The sequence below is a fragment of the Suncus etruscus genome, chromosome 10 (genome assembly GCF_024139225.1).
Source record: "Suncus etruscus isolate mSunEtr1 chromosome 10, mSunEtr1.pri.cur, whole genome shotgun sequence".
In the NCBI taxonomy this organism is placed as follows: domain Eukaryota; kingdom Metazoa; phylum Chordata; class Mammalia; order Eulipotyphla; family Soricidae; genus Suncus; species Suncus etruscus.
Window position 1 is genome coordinate 57,265,443 of NC_064857.1, and position 17,033 is coordinate 57,282,475.

General features: G+C 44.4%; 1 protein-coding gene across 1 annotated transcript in view; it reads right to left on the minus strand.

The window, feature by feature from the left end:
* C10H18orf63 (chromosome 10 C18orf63 homolog) overlaps positions 1-17,033 on the minus strand; it is a 59,669-nt gene that overhangs the window by 11,258 nt on the left and 31,378 nt on the right. The window contains exon 11 of the mRNA XM_049781663.1: positions 10,146-10,919. Within this exon, the coding sequence (XP_049637620.1) occupies positions 10,146-10,919 (774 nt within the window). The remainder of the gene's footprint in view (positions 1-10,145; positions 10,920-17,033) is intronic.

The following is a 17,033-nucleotide window of genomic DNA, read 5'->3' on the forward strand; positions in this document are numbered from 1 at the left end:
TGTCTGTTTCCACTCATGTCTACGTTTCTGATGGCAAGTGAAACTTGTAGAATTTTCTCTACGAAAGGGAAACAGAGGACCCTGAACCAGGAGAGATGCTCCGTGGGCTCTTCCTGGCACTGGGAGTTCAGGCCAGGCCTGAAACTGCCTCTCATCCCTTCAGACAGGACCTCCACAGTCCTCAAATATCAGCAGTGGCAGCTGCGGTGGATTCTTGGGTTCTTGGGCTGCATAGACCTGCCAAGCTGGTATTCAAGGGAGTGAGCTCTGGGACTGGGAGGCAGGTATGAGGTGGTGTTACTCCCCCGCAAAGTCCTGCTTTGCTCACCTTGAGAGGCAGGCCTGCCCACATCTGAAAGGGGTCTTTGACTTCCAGTTTTGTTGACTTGGAGAGGCAAAAAGAGCCTCAAGAGCATGAGAAAGATAGAGGGAAGATTGAGCAAGAGGAGGTTGGAGAGAGGAGTCAGCAAAACACAAAGCCAAAGACCCCTCCAACAGGACCTTGGGGGAAGAGTAATAGGGTGGGTCACTCCAGTTCCCTGAGCCAGTGACCCCATTTCAGGCTCCTCAGTGAGCCCTTGCTTTGTTTTTTAGACTCTTTACACTCCACGGAGGATCCAAATTACCTGGGATGTGTCCATTGCTTTCTGCCTCCCTGAGCATCACACCTCAGTTCCACACATGCTACAGGAAACCCCAGAGTCCCACCTTGTCCCCATCATGTCACATCCCACTGGGAACTCAGATCACAGCTTCTTGCTTTGCCCTGCTGTTGCAGGAGACTCCCTGAAAACAAAGTCCGCAGCAGCCTGTCTCTCTTTGAAAGCTGCCTGCACTTCCGACGCTATTTTTTGTTTGTTTGTTTGTTTTGGTGTCACACCTGGCAGCGCTAAGGGGTTACTCCTGGTTCTGTGTTCAGAAATCACTCCTGGCAGGCTTGGGGGACCATATGGGATGCCGTGATTCTAACCACTGTCCTTCTGCAGGCAAGGCAAACGCCCCACCTCCATGCCATCTTTCCGCACCCCAAAGCTATTTCTTATATTTAAATCCAATCAAGAGAAACACGGATGGAGGTAAGTCAGCACTGGGGCCACAGCAGTGTTTGCCTGGAACTCAATTATAAATAGCTTGATAAATCATAGTGTCCTAATAAAATATTAAAATGTAATTAAAAATATAAAGAGAGACAACAGGGGGTAAAAAGTGAGAATCACCAAACACAATCTGGTCCCAATACCACAGAGAATATCAGAGAATCTGTGTCTGTGTCCAGATGTCTTTAAACTTTCTGTTTTCAGCCTGTTTTCACCTAACCAGCCCGAGCATTCTGGAGCCTTCAGGAGACACCAGAATATTCCAGCTCTGGCCTGAGTCTCCTCGGGCTGACCTGCCCCTACCTGAGCCTATCTGGACCAGCTCCCAGGAAAGTTGTGTCTTTGTATCTCTTTGCCTCTTTGTCTCTGTGTCTGCATCAGGGTGGGGTTTCCTATGACTAATTTCCACAGGAGAGGCCCCATTCTTAGTAACCCCTTTCCTGAGAAAATTCTATTTTAGCAAGACAGACCAAGAGAATGAACTATGGCCCATATTAGGAGAAAAGTCAGTTAAACGGATTCAGGGGAGAAAAAAACTAAAACAAACAACCCACAGAAATGAAGGAATTTAAACAGCTATTATAGACATATTCAAGTATTTAAATAAATTAGGGGGTGCATATATAAGATATAAAAGACTACCTGAAATGTCTAGAGTCGAAGATATAATTGGAAGTGAAAAATGCACTGGATTGGGATTAACAGACTCTGTTCGCAAGAACAGAGCAGTGCATTGAGACAGAATGAAACAGACTGAAAATTGTGAGCAGATCCTCAAGGAATCAAACATACTTTAGCCAAGGTCCCAGGGGGAGAGATCAGGGCTATATTAAATGTCTGAAGACATTATTTCAAGAAAAACTTTTTATTATTTTTAATTAAATCATCATGAATTCCAAAGGTATTTGTGATTGAATTCCAGGCACTCAATGTTCCAAAACCAATCCCTTCACCAATGTCCACGTCCCTCTGCCAATTTCCCCAGTTTTCCTTCTGCCTTCCAGTCTGCCTCTATGGCAGCATTTATTTAAAAAATTTAAAGATGGGGGAAAAGAAATCTCAAAAGCAAAGGATCCAGACTCAATATTCTCCATATATATATATATATATATATATATATATATATATATATATATATATATATATATATATACTGTTTAAAAAAACATTCCTGGCACGTTACAAAAGGACTGGGGCCAGTGCGGTGGCGCTAGAGGTAAGGTGTCTCTGCCTTGCCAGCGCTAGCCTAGGACGAACCACGGTTCAATCCCCGGGCGTCCCATATGGTCCCCCAAGCCAGGAGTGACTTCTGAGCGCATAGCCAGGAGTAACCCCTGAGCGTCACCAGGTGTGGCCCAAAAACAAAACAAAAAAAAAATTAAAGGACTAAAAGGAAAGAATGAATCAACTTAGAATTCTACATTAAGAAAATGTACCTTAAAAAGAAAAGGCAAGGGCCCGGAGAGATAGCACAGCGGCGTTTGCCTTGCAAGCAGCCGATCCAGGACCAATGGTGGTTGGTTCGAATCCTGGTGTCCCATATGGTCCCCCATGCCTGCCAGGAGCTATTTCTGAGCAGACAGCCAGGAGTAACCCCTGAGCACCGCCAGGTGTAGCCCAAAAACCAAAAAAAAAAAAAAAAAAAAAAGAAAAGGCAAAATAAACTTTTTTGTTTGATTTTTTTTTTAAATTTTGAGCCATACCTGGCTGTGCTTAGGGATCACTCCTGGTTCTTCACTCAGGAATTACTCCTAACTGCACATGGGGGACATATGGATTACCGGGGATTGAACCCTGGTTGACCACCTGCAAGGCAAATGCCCTATATCACTCTGGCCCAAAACAAAATTTTTATAAACTACAATAGATGATCAATAAGGTTTGTTAGGGGCTAAGAAGGTAGTTCAAAGGTCTAGAGCACATAGTTTGCATGTGGAGTCTCAAATTTAGTCTCTGGCACAAGTTAGCCCAAGCCTGGCACTGGAATTAGCCTCACAGCACTCCTGGCATGACCCCAACAATTAAAATAGCAGGAGGTATTAGAAATAGGGTGTATGCTGGCCAATATAAAGAGCTTTTGTTTTTAGTTTAATCTCCTTAAGATTGAAAAGCAATAACAGTAGTGTAGCGTTATGAGATCTATATCTGTTAGGGAAGGAGACGGCATGACAATGAAAGAAGACTAGAAGACATAGGAAATATAACTAAAAGTAAGTTTGCAAAGATAGAATGTGATAGTTTAAACATGTACTCTGCAGACCCTAGCGCGCAACCTTTGCGCATGAATTTATTTATATCAAATAAATATTTGAGTAGGAAGTTTGGAGAATGACTCTCAATAGTAGCAATAAAAATAAATTCCTAAAGATTAACCCTGACCAAGTCAGAAAAAGAGGAAGAAAGGAGTGAGAGATGGTGGGGACTTGTGTGACAAGCATAAAGGTGAATGAAAAATCCAGCTACCAGGATCAAGCTACAGTGATCCAAACCCAACACTTACTAGGCACACTTAGCTAGACTGGGTCAAAAAGCGAGTGAGACTCAACAGCTGCTTTGAATAAAAAAAATCCACCAACACACAAACAGTGGGGTTGGAGCTAAGTGCCATGGCATTACTTCCTCAGAAATGATTCCTTCTTCAGTTTCCTTCTCTCTGACACATGTCCTGGTCTTTAGCTCGGCCTTCCTCCCACCCCAAATCTCTTCCTTCATTCCATAGAGTGGCCCCAACTGGCTTTGCTCTGGTCTCTCCTTCCTTCCACCCCTGTAGCTTCCTCTTTGGGTTCTCACCCACTTTCTCCTACCCAGAGACCCCACTCTGCCCTCCAGCCCTTCTGGTCCTTGTCGTCTGCAGGCAGAGCTGAAATGACTTCCCTTCTGGAAGCTTTGCTCCTGAATAGTTTTGTAATGAATAACTCATGGACTTTCCATGTTCTCTTCTTCCCCCCAAAAGGTGGCTACAGCCAGGGGTATGGAGGGAACCTTTGGTCCTAACGCATTCCTGGGTCCTACGGTCCCTTTCTTCTGCCCTTCAGCACATTGGGGCAGACTGAAGGAGCGGCGAGAGCCTCTGGCTCATCACCAATTTACCCTTTAATTCAAGTCAGTCTGGGGAAAGGGAATTGGCTCCATTTGGAAGGCCCTCAAATTCCCTTGCCAGGAAAAAATGACACCATCTTGTGTTTGGTTACAGGGTTGGCATCTGATCTCTGTACATTTTCCCTCTGCTTACCCAGATGTGGTCACCTTCCAGGCCTCAGTTCCACACACTAGATCAAGGCTGCAAGCCAGGGGTGCACATCGCCAGGCACTGCCCAGTGTCCACAGGGATGGCCCAGGAGTGAGCTAGGAGGAGGTGTGCCAGTGTGCGTGTTGGCGGGGAGAAGACAGAGTGGAAAGTGTTCTCTCTGGCTGGTTAAACTCTACCAGGATGGCACTAATTCAACTGCTGTGACTTTTTGAAAAACCTGCCTGCTGTGTTCACATCCATAGCAGGGAAATGCTGGACCATATGTAATCGAGAAAGCACATTCTATCCATCAGCGCCCACACTTGAGCTACATTTGAAATTAGGTTAACTAGAACTGCATGCAATCAGTGGGTGACCCAGGCAAGCCTATGCGGCCAGAAGGGGGGGATTGAATATCACGCTTTATGTTGCTTTCACTCTCAATTTTATTGATTTCTTTCCAGACGGAGCGCGGCGCAATGGAGTAATGAAACGTGGTAAATCTGGTTAGAGAGAAATATGACTTAAAAATACCATCCTTTGGGGCCGGGCGGTGGCGCTGGAGGTAAGGTGCCTGCCTTACCTGCGCTAGCCTAGGAGACGGACCGCGGTTCGATCCCCCGGCGTCCCATATGGTCCCCCAAGCCAGGAGCGACTTCTGAGCGAATAGCCAGGAGTAACCCCTGAGCGTTACCGGGTGTGGCCCAAAAACCAAAAAAAAAAAAAAAAAATACCGTCCTTTGTTTCATCTCCTCGGCCCTGTGGACAACGTAGCTCCAGTTTACACAACACTCAAGTGAGTTTGTGGGAGGAGGAAAAAAAGCAGTCTGAGTGGATCGCTCTAGGATTCATGGAGTTAGCTCCAGAGAGATTTAGTTCAGAGACAGGCCATTTAAGTCTCCTCAGAATCAGGAACTGCCACTTAGATTAGCATCCCAGCAGAAATGCTGAGTTTTGGGGGTCCTGGAGGGCTGGGGCTGTAGTGCCTACAGTCTTGGCACAGCCCAGGGGCGGGAGGGTGGGCAGGATCACAGGGCAGAATCCCGTCTGTGGTCCCTCTGCTCACACAGACTTCCCGGGGGGCCACTCACTGAGGGGTTCTCCAGGGAACGGCAGCAGGAAAGCCAGGAAACCCCCAGCCTCCACCTTACCTTGAAGCTTTCTTGCAGGCCCCCCCACCTCATCTTCCACCTGTATCCACCACAGGAGGGACCAGAGCAGATGGAAAGGTCAGAACAGCTGCGTTCAGAGATGGAAAGTGGGTCAGCTAAAATCAGGAGGTCACAACAACCCATGACCCCAAGCAAGGCCCCGGCAAGAAATCCCAGCTCCTGCTTCACTTTCCTGGCTCTCTCCTCTCCTCTGGGAGGGCCCACTGACCCAGGATATAATAGGCGGTTCTAGGGAGCCCACTCCCACACTCACCATCCCCTTATTTGCTCAAATTTTTTGTTTGGGGTATTTGCCATTTTATATTACTTGCTCTAGTTGTCTAGGTTCACATGTGTCCCTCCTGTAGAATGCAAGGCCAGAGGCAGAGCGCAAGTGCAGTGGGTTGGGTGCTTGCCTTGCCTGTGGCCAGATAGGTTCAGTTACTAGCTCCTGATATGGTCCTTGAGCCCTGCCAGGTCTGATTCCTGAGTACAGAGCCAGGAGTAATCCCTGAGCACTGCTGGGTTTGCTATCCCACCCCCAATAAATATGCAAGGACAGTGTTCACAGATGTAGCCCAAGAACTGATAGTGGGGTCCGCCCGGAGAGGTTTTCCAGCTGTGAGAGGTGACAGGAACAGGCAGAAAAGAGCTGAAAGGTTTCTCCATGGTCAACAGCAAATACACACCTCGAAAACTGAGCAGAAGCAGAGAAGTCATCGGTCACTTCTCCCAACTATAATCAATCACACTGACTTCTGGCGAACACATCGATTTCAATACTTTTGCTTTTTATTGAAGTCAGAATGCCGGGTACAACAATACACAGTTTAAGCATCAATAAGTAATGCCTGTGACAATGTTAGACATTCATATTCATACATACTGGTCATCCTGGATTACCCATAAATATCCAATATATTGCTAGTTAAAGAGAACAAAACTGGTTGGAGAACTGGCTAGTCAGGTAAAAGCCAATCACTAACAAATCCATAATATTTTCTTAAAGTTTTTGAGTTATACTTGGTGATGCTCAGGGCAACTCTTGACTCTGCACACAGGTATGACTCCTGGCACTGGTGGGGGCATCATATGGGAAGCTAGAGATTGAATTTAGGTTGGCTGAATGCAAGGCAAGTGCTCTACCAACTGTACTATCTGTCTGGCCCCTAAATCCATAACTTTAAACCTATTTTTATAGAAACAAATCTAAATAAAATAAGATATAATAATGCATAATAATCATAGTAATACACAATAGAATATAGGCAAAACCAAAGAAAACATGGTAAACAACAAATACTTTGGAATTAAAAATATAAATATTACATGAAGAACATCTTTCCGTTTCTATGAGGATGACTTGGTTACAAATTGTGGTTCTTAAATACAAATAATGATCTTTTGAGGTTATGTGACCCCCCCCAAAAAAAAGAAATTTCAGAACAAGGTACAGCTGTTTATGTCCATAATGCTTATCAATCATCAAAGTAATAAAAGAAATATGACTTAGTTTCTAATTAGATGTGGATTATCCAGGCTTCCAAAATTATGGTGTAACACAAAGCAGAATCTTCCCCAGTAACTCCAGTGAATAAACTTTGGTGAATAGTAGAATGGCGTGTGATCTCTTCTTAAACTTGAAACAGTAAACGGACAATCCATCTTGCATGTGACTCTGTAGTAAATCCCACATTGGAGACACACATGAAGACATTATACAGGAGTTTGTGAGGTCTCCTTAGGATATTAAAAGGTGAAAATAAGCCCGTCCCACACCAGAAGCTAACATGATACTAGTAGAAGCAGGTTCTGTCATAAAGGGTGATACTTATCTCCAAGAAACATTAGACTACAGAGCAGGAAATGTGCTCAGTGGTGGAGCACTGGCTTTAAATGTGAGGTCTTGGGTTTGATCCCCAGTACTCTATGGTCCCCCAAGAACCCCTGGGAGTAACCTTGGGGCATGATTTGGGAATAGCCCTGAGCACTGTCAGTGTGGCACCCTGCCTCAAATATCTGTGGCTATAAACTGTTCTGGGCACAAATGGAAGCATCCTAGAGGCAGGAATCTTCGCAGAATGACCTGAAGCCACTGTGCATAGATTCAGTGGGCTCATCTCTTCGGGGTGGCCTGACACAGTCTCCTGGCCCACCCTGCAGAGAACGAGCAGGAAGGCAGTCTGGGAGCACGAAGAATGAGCTTCAGGGCGTGTCTGAGTTTCTTGTTTTTGAGTCACATCTAGCAGTGCTCAGGGTGTATCCCTATTTGTGCTCAGGGATCACTTCTGATGGTGCTCAGAGGACCATACACAGTGAAGGAAATTGAACCCTGACGGGCTGTGTGCAAGGCCAGTTCCATGACCACTGTTCTCTGGGTTGGAAGTGGCCTTCAGGAAACAGCACAGGCTGTGCTGAAGGAGCTGACTTGCACTTATTACTGTGCTTTCCCACACTGAGGGGTACACCGAAATCCCACCTAGTGGCACCTGGCGCACAGGGCAGTCTACTAGCCTCTGCTGAAGCACTCTTTAGAGAGGGAAAAGGACACTCCAAATGGACCCTGCACTAGCTGCATTCGTTTCCCATGAAGATGGAAAAATGATGTTTTGGGACCCAGAAATACTAACAGACCGCAGACAGTTATTAACTGCTGCAATGAGAAATTGAAGGCGAGTCTTTCACCTTTGTCTTGAACTGGTTTGTACCATTCAGAATTTCTTACAGAGGGCTGGATTCATTTGACATTTGGGGGAAATGAGATCCTATAAATTTTCTCCTTGCTTTTCTTTCTGGGTGGTGGAATGATTTTCTGATGTAAAAAATTACGTGAGGTCCTAAGTATTTCAAAAGCACAGAGAGGCCATGAAGGGGGGCCTGAGTAACATGAGTTGAATGGCGCTAAGTGCATGTCTCTGGGGAATCCTTCCTTGCTAGGTTTTTCATTCACAGATGAAACCACTGACAGGCCTGGGGGAGGAGGGAGGCACAACTCGAAAGCAGGCCTGGTCTTTGGCCTGGAAGGTGGAGGCAGGTCCTGCATTCCCCAAGAGTCAATCATTCTATGAAAATCTTGAGACCTGGACTAGATTTCATTCTTGTTAAAGATGTTAAAGATGAAAGTCGACCCTGGTGTCCCAAGCCAGGAGTGATTACTGAGCGCAAAGCCAGGAGTAACCCCTGAGCGGATATGCCCTCCTCCCAAAAAAAATAGATGAAAATCGAACACTTTCAGGCACTCTAGGATATAGACTTTTCCTCAACCACTTCCAGAATGCATTAGGGTGCAGGATGTCAAACTCTACATGAGACAGGTTATAAAAATATATTGAGTACCTTTTTGTTTATTCAAATCAGGCTGAACATTCTATTAGTTCTATAAATAAATAGCACATGCAAGATAAAAAGGTTTTCTGGTTTGTTTATAAAGTTTTTGAAAGTATTCTAGTAGTTCTATGAGGTAAGTACTTCTGGGTATTTTATAATAGGTTTGTCCTTAGAATAGTGCAGATGGCCAAAAGTAATGAAATCTAATTTCCAGATGCCTGGTTTTGTAAATTGAGTGCCATGGAATTAGTACTGGCTGGTAAATCTCCAGGTCATCTTTGGCCAAGACTTTTGGTGTGCCACAGACTTTGGGGAATGAAATATAACCTAATAAATAATCTATAAAATGTCATGTAAATTTGAGTTTGTTGGGTAAGTTCCCAAAGGAACATGCTCAGTGACTGTGGAACCTGATGTCAATGAGCTTCAGGTGTCACCACTGTCCCCTCTTCTCAGTGTGCAAAAGGCCCAAACAGTCAGTTCCTCTGCCTGCCCTGGCCTCTCTGGTGTCAAACACATCGGTTCAAGTGGATTTGATGGTCCTTGCTGATCTTGGGGAAAGAAAGCAGACCTGGTGATGCTTCAAGGCTAATCCTGGCCCTGTGCTGGGAGGTCCATGAGGCTGGGAGATCATGAGCTGCTGGAGATGAAAGCAGGGTTGGCTGCATGCAAGGCAGCTCTTACCCTCTGGACTAGGTCTCTGGCTCTCAATGATATTGCTGTGGCTCAGGGACTCTCAATTTCTCCTTTCCTCACTGCCTTTAAAGCTGAAGGAACCTGACCTAGATGGTGAGGAAACCTGAAGGCGGCCTAACCTAATCTCAATTCAGACAAGACCAAGAAAAATCAGTCAGACTATGGCATTTATGTTACCTGGTAGATCTTTCTTTAACTTTTCCGAATCCTGGTTTTATGTTTTTAGGAATGATGGGATTTCTTAGGTTTTGACTGATCTGAGTGAAGAACCTGTAATCAGATTAAAGGAACATGTTATAATAAATTAACTTCAGATACCCATGCAGTCATGGCAGAATATTGTGTCTTAATCAACATGTTTCTAGATAATCTTGGGCACTTAATTTATGCCTCTATTTACAGGTTTTTCTTTTTCTTTTTTTCTTTTTACAGGTTTTCAAAGGTTCATCATATGATACATATTCTCAGGCTTAAAAGCAATTTTTTAACATGGTTCTTAGGGAAAGTACGACTGTGCACCAAGGGTGGTGGGGTGGGAATGAGGTTTCTTGCCTTTCTCTTTCTCTCTGGCCAGGTTCTTTGGCTCTCCGAGGACCTGCACTCACTCACTCCTGCTCCTTCCCTTTGTTTTGCTGCTTGTGGTGCCTGTGGCTGGGGAGCCACCGTGTCTGAGTCTGCCTCAAAAATGAAGGGGCGGCTTCTGACTTTGAAAGACACGTGCTCTTCCCCCAAAAGCTGTGCAATGTAGTTGCTCATCACGTTTCTTTTCTCTTGCACCTGGAAGCCAGCAGCACTATCCTCTCGACCTGCGCTCAGGCTTGACCTGGAGCTTGAAGGCAGCTGTTCACCTTCAGCTAAACTCACAGCAGAACTGGTTCTGAAAGAAGGGAGGTGCTGCGCCCTCTTTACACAGCGGCCCTTTTGCTGCTGTGGAGGTGCAGAAGCTCCGCGATGGGTGTTTCTGGCTTTCGCCTCGAGTTGACCCTTCAGTCTCTTTGGGACAGCTGGACCCAGACTCAGCCTATCCGCCCGAGTCCCTTTGGCTCTTAGGGCTTCTGTGCTCTGCTGCCTTTTCTTCTGCTTGCCAGGTCCTAAAGCACTTTTGTTGGCCTGTAACAAGTGACTTTTGAAAACTGGTACAAATTTAGGGGCCACATTACTTTGGGAACTAAGATGTGTGTTGTCTGGAACTGAAGGATTTGCTCTGCTGGGTCCTGGCACTGCCCCTGGTGCCTGTGGATCCACAGTGGGCAGAGCAGCAGACCTGCAAGGTACGGATTGACTCGCTGGAGGCTCCACCTGGTGGCCCTTTGCTGATGAACAGGGCACATGCCTTGGAGCCAAGATGGAGGGGCCCTGACTCAGAGAGAACCCCAACATTCTTCTGGTGGTCAAATTAGGTGGCTTGACTTTGCTTTCCTGTAAGGACAGAGATTAAGAGACATTTTACAGAAAAATTAAATAAGACACAAAACAGAAAAAAATAGAATATACAATGACAGTATCTGACAGTCAAGGTAAATATATCCACTTTCTGGAGGAAATGTACACCTTTCTAAAGGTATGTCTGCCCCTAGACACCCAGTTCTAACAAAGGAAGGTGCTGCTATGCCCTATCGTGCCCCCCTGAACCCAGCCCTGTGGTGACCCTGTCACCTGTGCGGGTAATTCTGCCTTTCCCTCTCCCTCCAAGGAGCTGCACTCAGTGGGTGTCTGTGGGGCAGGGAAATAGTACAGACTCCTCGGGGAGCCTCCCACACTCCCTCTCCGCCTGAAGCTAATCCTGCACTCTTGGGGGAAGCAACCTGGACCCCAAGCAGAGACAGGTGTGGGCCCCAAACAAAAGCATAAACAAACAAACAAAAACAAAACAAAAGACTACGTGACTTGAAAACCATTTCTAGGCCTGTTTTCTCTATTTGCTCATTCTTTCCTTTTTTTTTTTTTTTTTTTTGGTTTTTGGTTTTTGGGCCACACCCGGCGGTGCTCACGGGTTACTCTTGGCTGTCTGCTCAGAAATAGCTCCTGGCAGGCACAGGGGACCATATGGGACACCGGGATTCGAACCAACCACCTTAGGTCCTGGATTGGCTGCTTGCAAGGCAAACATCGCTGTGCTATCTCTCCAGGCCCCATTCTTTCCATTTCTAAAATAAAGTAAATAGACCGCAGGGAGAAACCTCTAAGTTTATATTCAAATTTTATACAAAGTGTATATGAAGGCACTGTGTAAACAACAGAAGAAATCATAAATAATTCACAGATCTTAAAATAGTTAAAATAGTCAATAGAAAGTTTGTGAAGTCAAAACCAACAAAATACATATGCTTCACTATGTTATTACCATTAACCTACCATATGTCACTGGCAAATGTGGCCTAAGGAAAACATTGGCTTGGTTGGCTTCTAATTTCTAGAGTTTTACATGTAATACATACACAATATTGCATATTAACAAATAATTATAGAGAAAATGAAAAGCTTTGACAAATATTTAGATAGAAATGGACATCAAGGGGGCGGAGAGATAGCATGGAGGTAAGGCATTTGCCTTGCATGCAGCAGGTCGGTAGTTCGAATCCTGGCATCCCATATGGTCCCCTGAGCCTGCCAGGAGCGATTTCTGAGCATAGAGCCAGCAATAATCCCTGAGCACTGCCGGGTATGACCCAAAAACCAAAAAAAAAAAAAAAAAGAAATGGACATCAAATAGTATTCTAAAATTATGGGAGAGATCTAATAAAACTTGAGATTTATCCAAAACGATGAATCAAACATGTTTTTATCTATAAAAATCTGGTTTGGAGCCTTTTGCCTCCTGAATGTTTCCTGACCAAAGTTGACCAAAATTCACTGTAGCTTAGCTTTAACCACAGGTCCATAGGAAATGTGGCGCTTAGAAAGATATTTCAACTTTAAATGACACGATACAAAGGAGGAATTAGTTAAATCCAGAAGACTGGATATTTTCCAGGACACATGATCCATTTTTCCCCAGCAAATGACTGGCATCCTTAAAAAGGATGTGGGTTGGGAATGCCACTGAATAAACGAGGCATAAAGAGCTGTGACAACCGAAGAAAATTATGTGGTCCCTTGCTAGGACCCTATTTAAACAGAAACACTAGAAATAAATCTGATCTGGTATTTGAGACCAGGGAATCACTATTAAATAAGTTCTTTTAAGCTTATATGAGACAATACAGTTTTTCGAGAGGAAATAGGATCATATGCTTGGTTTATTTCCAATGCTCCATTTTAACCGCTCCTCTAAAGGGAGCTAGACAACAGGGCAATTAACGTTCATTGGGCTCATTTCTCTGATGTATCTTTGAGAATCTTGGTAAGTGAGTCACACAAAAGTTCCATTAGGTGTACTACTCCTCTTAATCCAACTTTTAAAAGTCAGCTGAGAGACTGAGGAGATGGTGCAGCAGGTCAGGAGCTTGGCTTGCTGGCCCGAGCTCAGTCCTTGGCACCCCAGCCCAGAGCCTGTCAGGGACCATCTTCGAGCAGAAATAAATAAGCTCAGCAAGTGCGGCCTCAAAACAATCAAAAAACAACCAAACAGGTCAGTTGAGCTTTACCTGGTAGCCTGGATAAACCCAGTGGTTTACAGGGGTCTCGAGGACTATACCCAGATGTTCCCAAACATGTTTTGGCGGTTTTGGTGCCAGAAACCACAAGGATTAGCTGCATGCGAAGCACATACTTCAGCCCTTATATTAGCCTCTGACCCTAATCAATAGACTTTTCACTTTTTTATTTTTTTTTGTAGGGCAACACCCAATGACACTCTGCCCATAGGTAAATGGTGATAGTTTGGTGCTGGGGCCCCACAGAACTTAGGAGTCACACCAGGGTCATGCTCTGTGGTGCTCAGGGGACCATGAGGTGCAAGAGCTCAAGCTCAGGACCCTGTACATGCAGGCATGTGCTAAACCATTTGAGTTATTTCCTCAGCCCCATTTTTCACTTTTTGAAATTGTTTTTATAAGCACTGCATGAATCTTGGGGGCTAAACAGGCCTAGCAATAACAGTAACTAACATTTCTTGAGCAGTCACCGAGTACAATTGATATAGATATGCTCAATCCTTAACTCCAAATCAGGACAGGAGGACCTGCCCAGATTCCTTGCAGTGGAGCTCAGGTATTCTCGTCTCTAGGAAGGTCTCAGGACACTGTCCCAGCCCTGGACACACATGACAGATGGAAGTAGGGCACCTTGGGCTCAGCAGCAGCCCTGATCTCTGGCCCCCGTCTGCTTAAGTGCTCCCTGCACTGTCTCACTTCCCATCCTCCACCTCCTTCTAGAGTTGTCAATTCCAAGGGTCCTTCCTCAAGAACATGCCTTGCACTTGATTTCAGAGCCAGCGTTCTAGAGAGTCCAACAGTGACAAACACAGTTACAACCAACCCCCTGTAGCACAGAGAAAACCAAGGCACAGAGTTGCAAGTAATCCACAAAAGATCATACATGATGGAAAGGGTGAACTCCGGGCAGGTATCAAGGTTGTGGTCCTAACCACAGATTTCAATGTTTGCCAACCTGGGGTTCTCTGGGTTTCAGTTTTAACTCTAAATTATTGAACTGTGTGATTTGGGTTAAATTTCTTGTCACTGTGAGCTTCACTTTCCCCTTCTTAAAAATTGTGAGTACAATGTTCTATCCTAAGAGTTTGTTTTGGGAACTGGAGAGAGTATAGTGGTAATGGTGCTTGTGTTGCATGAGGTTGACCGGCTTCAATCCCCAGCTCTATATGGTCCCCCAAACCCTGCTTAGGAATACAGAGCTGGGGCCGGAGAGATAGCATGAAGGTAATGCATTTGCCTTGTATGCAGAAGGTCGGTGGTTTGAATCCCGGCATCCCATATGGTCCCCTGAGCCTGCCAGGAGCGATTTCTGAGCATAGAGCCAAGAGTAACCCCTGAACGTTGCTGGGTGTGACCCCAAAACCAGAAGGAAAAAAAAAGAACACAGAGCTAGGAGTAAATACTGAATGCGGACAGGTAAGGTCCAAATACCAATAAGAATACTCTTTTTGTTTTTGATTTTTGGGGCCACACCTGGTGACGCTCAGGGGTTACTCCTGGCTATGCACTCAGAAATGGCTCCTGGCATGGGGGACCATATGGGACCCTGGGGGATTGAACCGCAGTTCGTCCTAGGCTAGTGCTGGCAAGGCAGATGCCTTACCACTCTGAGCCACCACTCCAGTCCCAATAATACTATTTTTTTAAATAATATTTTTTTTAAAAAAGAATTTATTGGCAAGCCAGGGTTAGAGGCCAGGCCATATATACTTGGTGTCACAAGGACCAGAGTTCTATATCTGGCCTTTTATGAGCTCCTAAGTACTGCCAGGGGCAGCCCTGGAGGTCCCCAAACATTGTCAGGGTGGCCCAGGTGGCCTCCAGTAGCAGTTAGTTGAGTATCACTGAAAGTGGCTACAGGATAAGATGAAAATACTTCTTTTTTTTTTTTGGTTTTTGGGCCACACCCGGCAGTGCTCAGGGGTTACTCCTGGCTGTCTGCTCAGAAATAGCTCCTGGCAGGCACAGGGGACCATATGGGACACCGGGATTTGAACCAACCACCTTTGGTCCTGGATTGGCTGCTTGCAAGGCAAACGCCGCTGTGCTATCTCTCTGGGCCCAAAAGATGAAAATATTTCTAAATTAATTTAAAGCATACACAAAATTTTAAAATATATGATATTCCAATATATCTATACCAGTAATAAACTTGATAGAGAATACATAATTCACAACATATAAAACTACAGATTATTAAAGAAATAATCTTTAATATGGGGAAACATACATATACATATTTATGAACTATAAAACTCAAATTCACTATAAAATTAAAGAATCAAGAAGCTAAAATGTTTTCTCAATTTTCAAAATGTCTATAAGATTTAATGTTTTATAAGGTCATTAATTATGAATATAATGCTTAAGATCATTATGGCTCTGAAAGTATGTTTGGTGTATGGAGAAACAGAGCTGAGTAAGAAAATGAAAGCCAGAAATAATACCACACACAAACACCTGGTCCATGACAAAGGGAGCACTGAAAAGTATTGGAAAATGATCAATTTTTCTAATAATTCCTTCTTGAATGACTATTCAGATTAACAAAGCAATCTGATTCCCTAGATCAGACTACATTACCAGAATAAGGTCAAATGGGTCATGTAATTAAATATCAATGGACAAAAACAAACCTTTTATTAGATAATGTAGGATAATACTTCTATGACACTGAGGTACAAAAAAAAGTTTTTTGGTTTTTTTTTTTTTTTTTTTTGTGGTTTTTGGGTCACACCCGGCAGTGCTCAGGGGTTATTCCTGGCTCCTGGCTCAGAAATTGCTCCTGGCAGGCACGGGGGACCATATGGGACGCCGGGATTCGAACCGATGACCTCCTGCATGAAAGGCAAATGCCTTACCTCCATGCTATCTCTCCGGCCCCCCTCCCTTTTTTTTTTTTTTTTTTTTTGGTTTTTGGATCATACCTGGCAGTGCTCAAGGGTTATTCCTGGCTCTACACTCAGAAATTGCTCCTGGCAGGCTCAGGGGACCATATGGGATGCTGGGATTCGAACCATTGTCCTTCTGCATGCAAGGCAAACGCCTTACCTCCATGCTATCTCTCCACCCCCCCCAAAAAAAAACTTTAATAAAGGAAGAAATAACTGTAATAAACTGTAATGACTCTTTTTTTTATTTGAACACCTTGGTTACACATATGATTGTGGTTGGGTTTCAGTCATATAAGAGGACACCCCCCATCACCAGTGCAACATTCCCACCATCAATGTCCCAAATAACCCTCCTGTAGTGACTCTTATATGGTGTATATTAAGAATACCTTCAAACCAATTAAACATCCAAAATGCACAAAATTTAGCAAAAAAAATCAACTAATAATATCTTTTAGAAAGCGATATGAAGATTCCTTCAAAATCTGGAAATTGAGCTCCCATTCAACCCAGCTATTCCACTCCTAGGGATATCCCCTAAGAACACAAGAACACAATACAAAAACCCCTTCCTCACACCTATATTTATTGCAGCACTATTCACAATAGCCAGGCTCTGGAAACAACCAAGATGCCCTTCAACAGAGGAATGGCTAAAGAAACTATGGTACATATACACAATGAAATATTATGCAGCCGTCAGGAGAGATGAAGTCATGAAATTTTCCTATACATGGATGTACATGGAATCTCTCATGCTGAGTGAAATAAGTCAGAGGGAGAGAAAGAGACGCTGAATAGTCTCACTCATCTATGGGTTTTAAGAAAAATAAAAGTCATTTTTGCAACAATCCTCAGAGACAATGAGAGGAGGGCTGAAACTTCCAGCTCACTTCATGAAGCTCACCACAAAGAGTGGTGAGTGCAGTTATAGAAACAACTACACAGAGAACTACCATAATCATGTGAATGAATGAGGAAACTGGAAAGCCTGTCTAGAGTACAGGAGGGGGTGGGTTGGGATGGAGGGAGATTTGGGACAT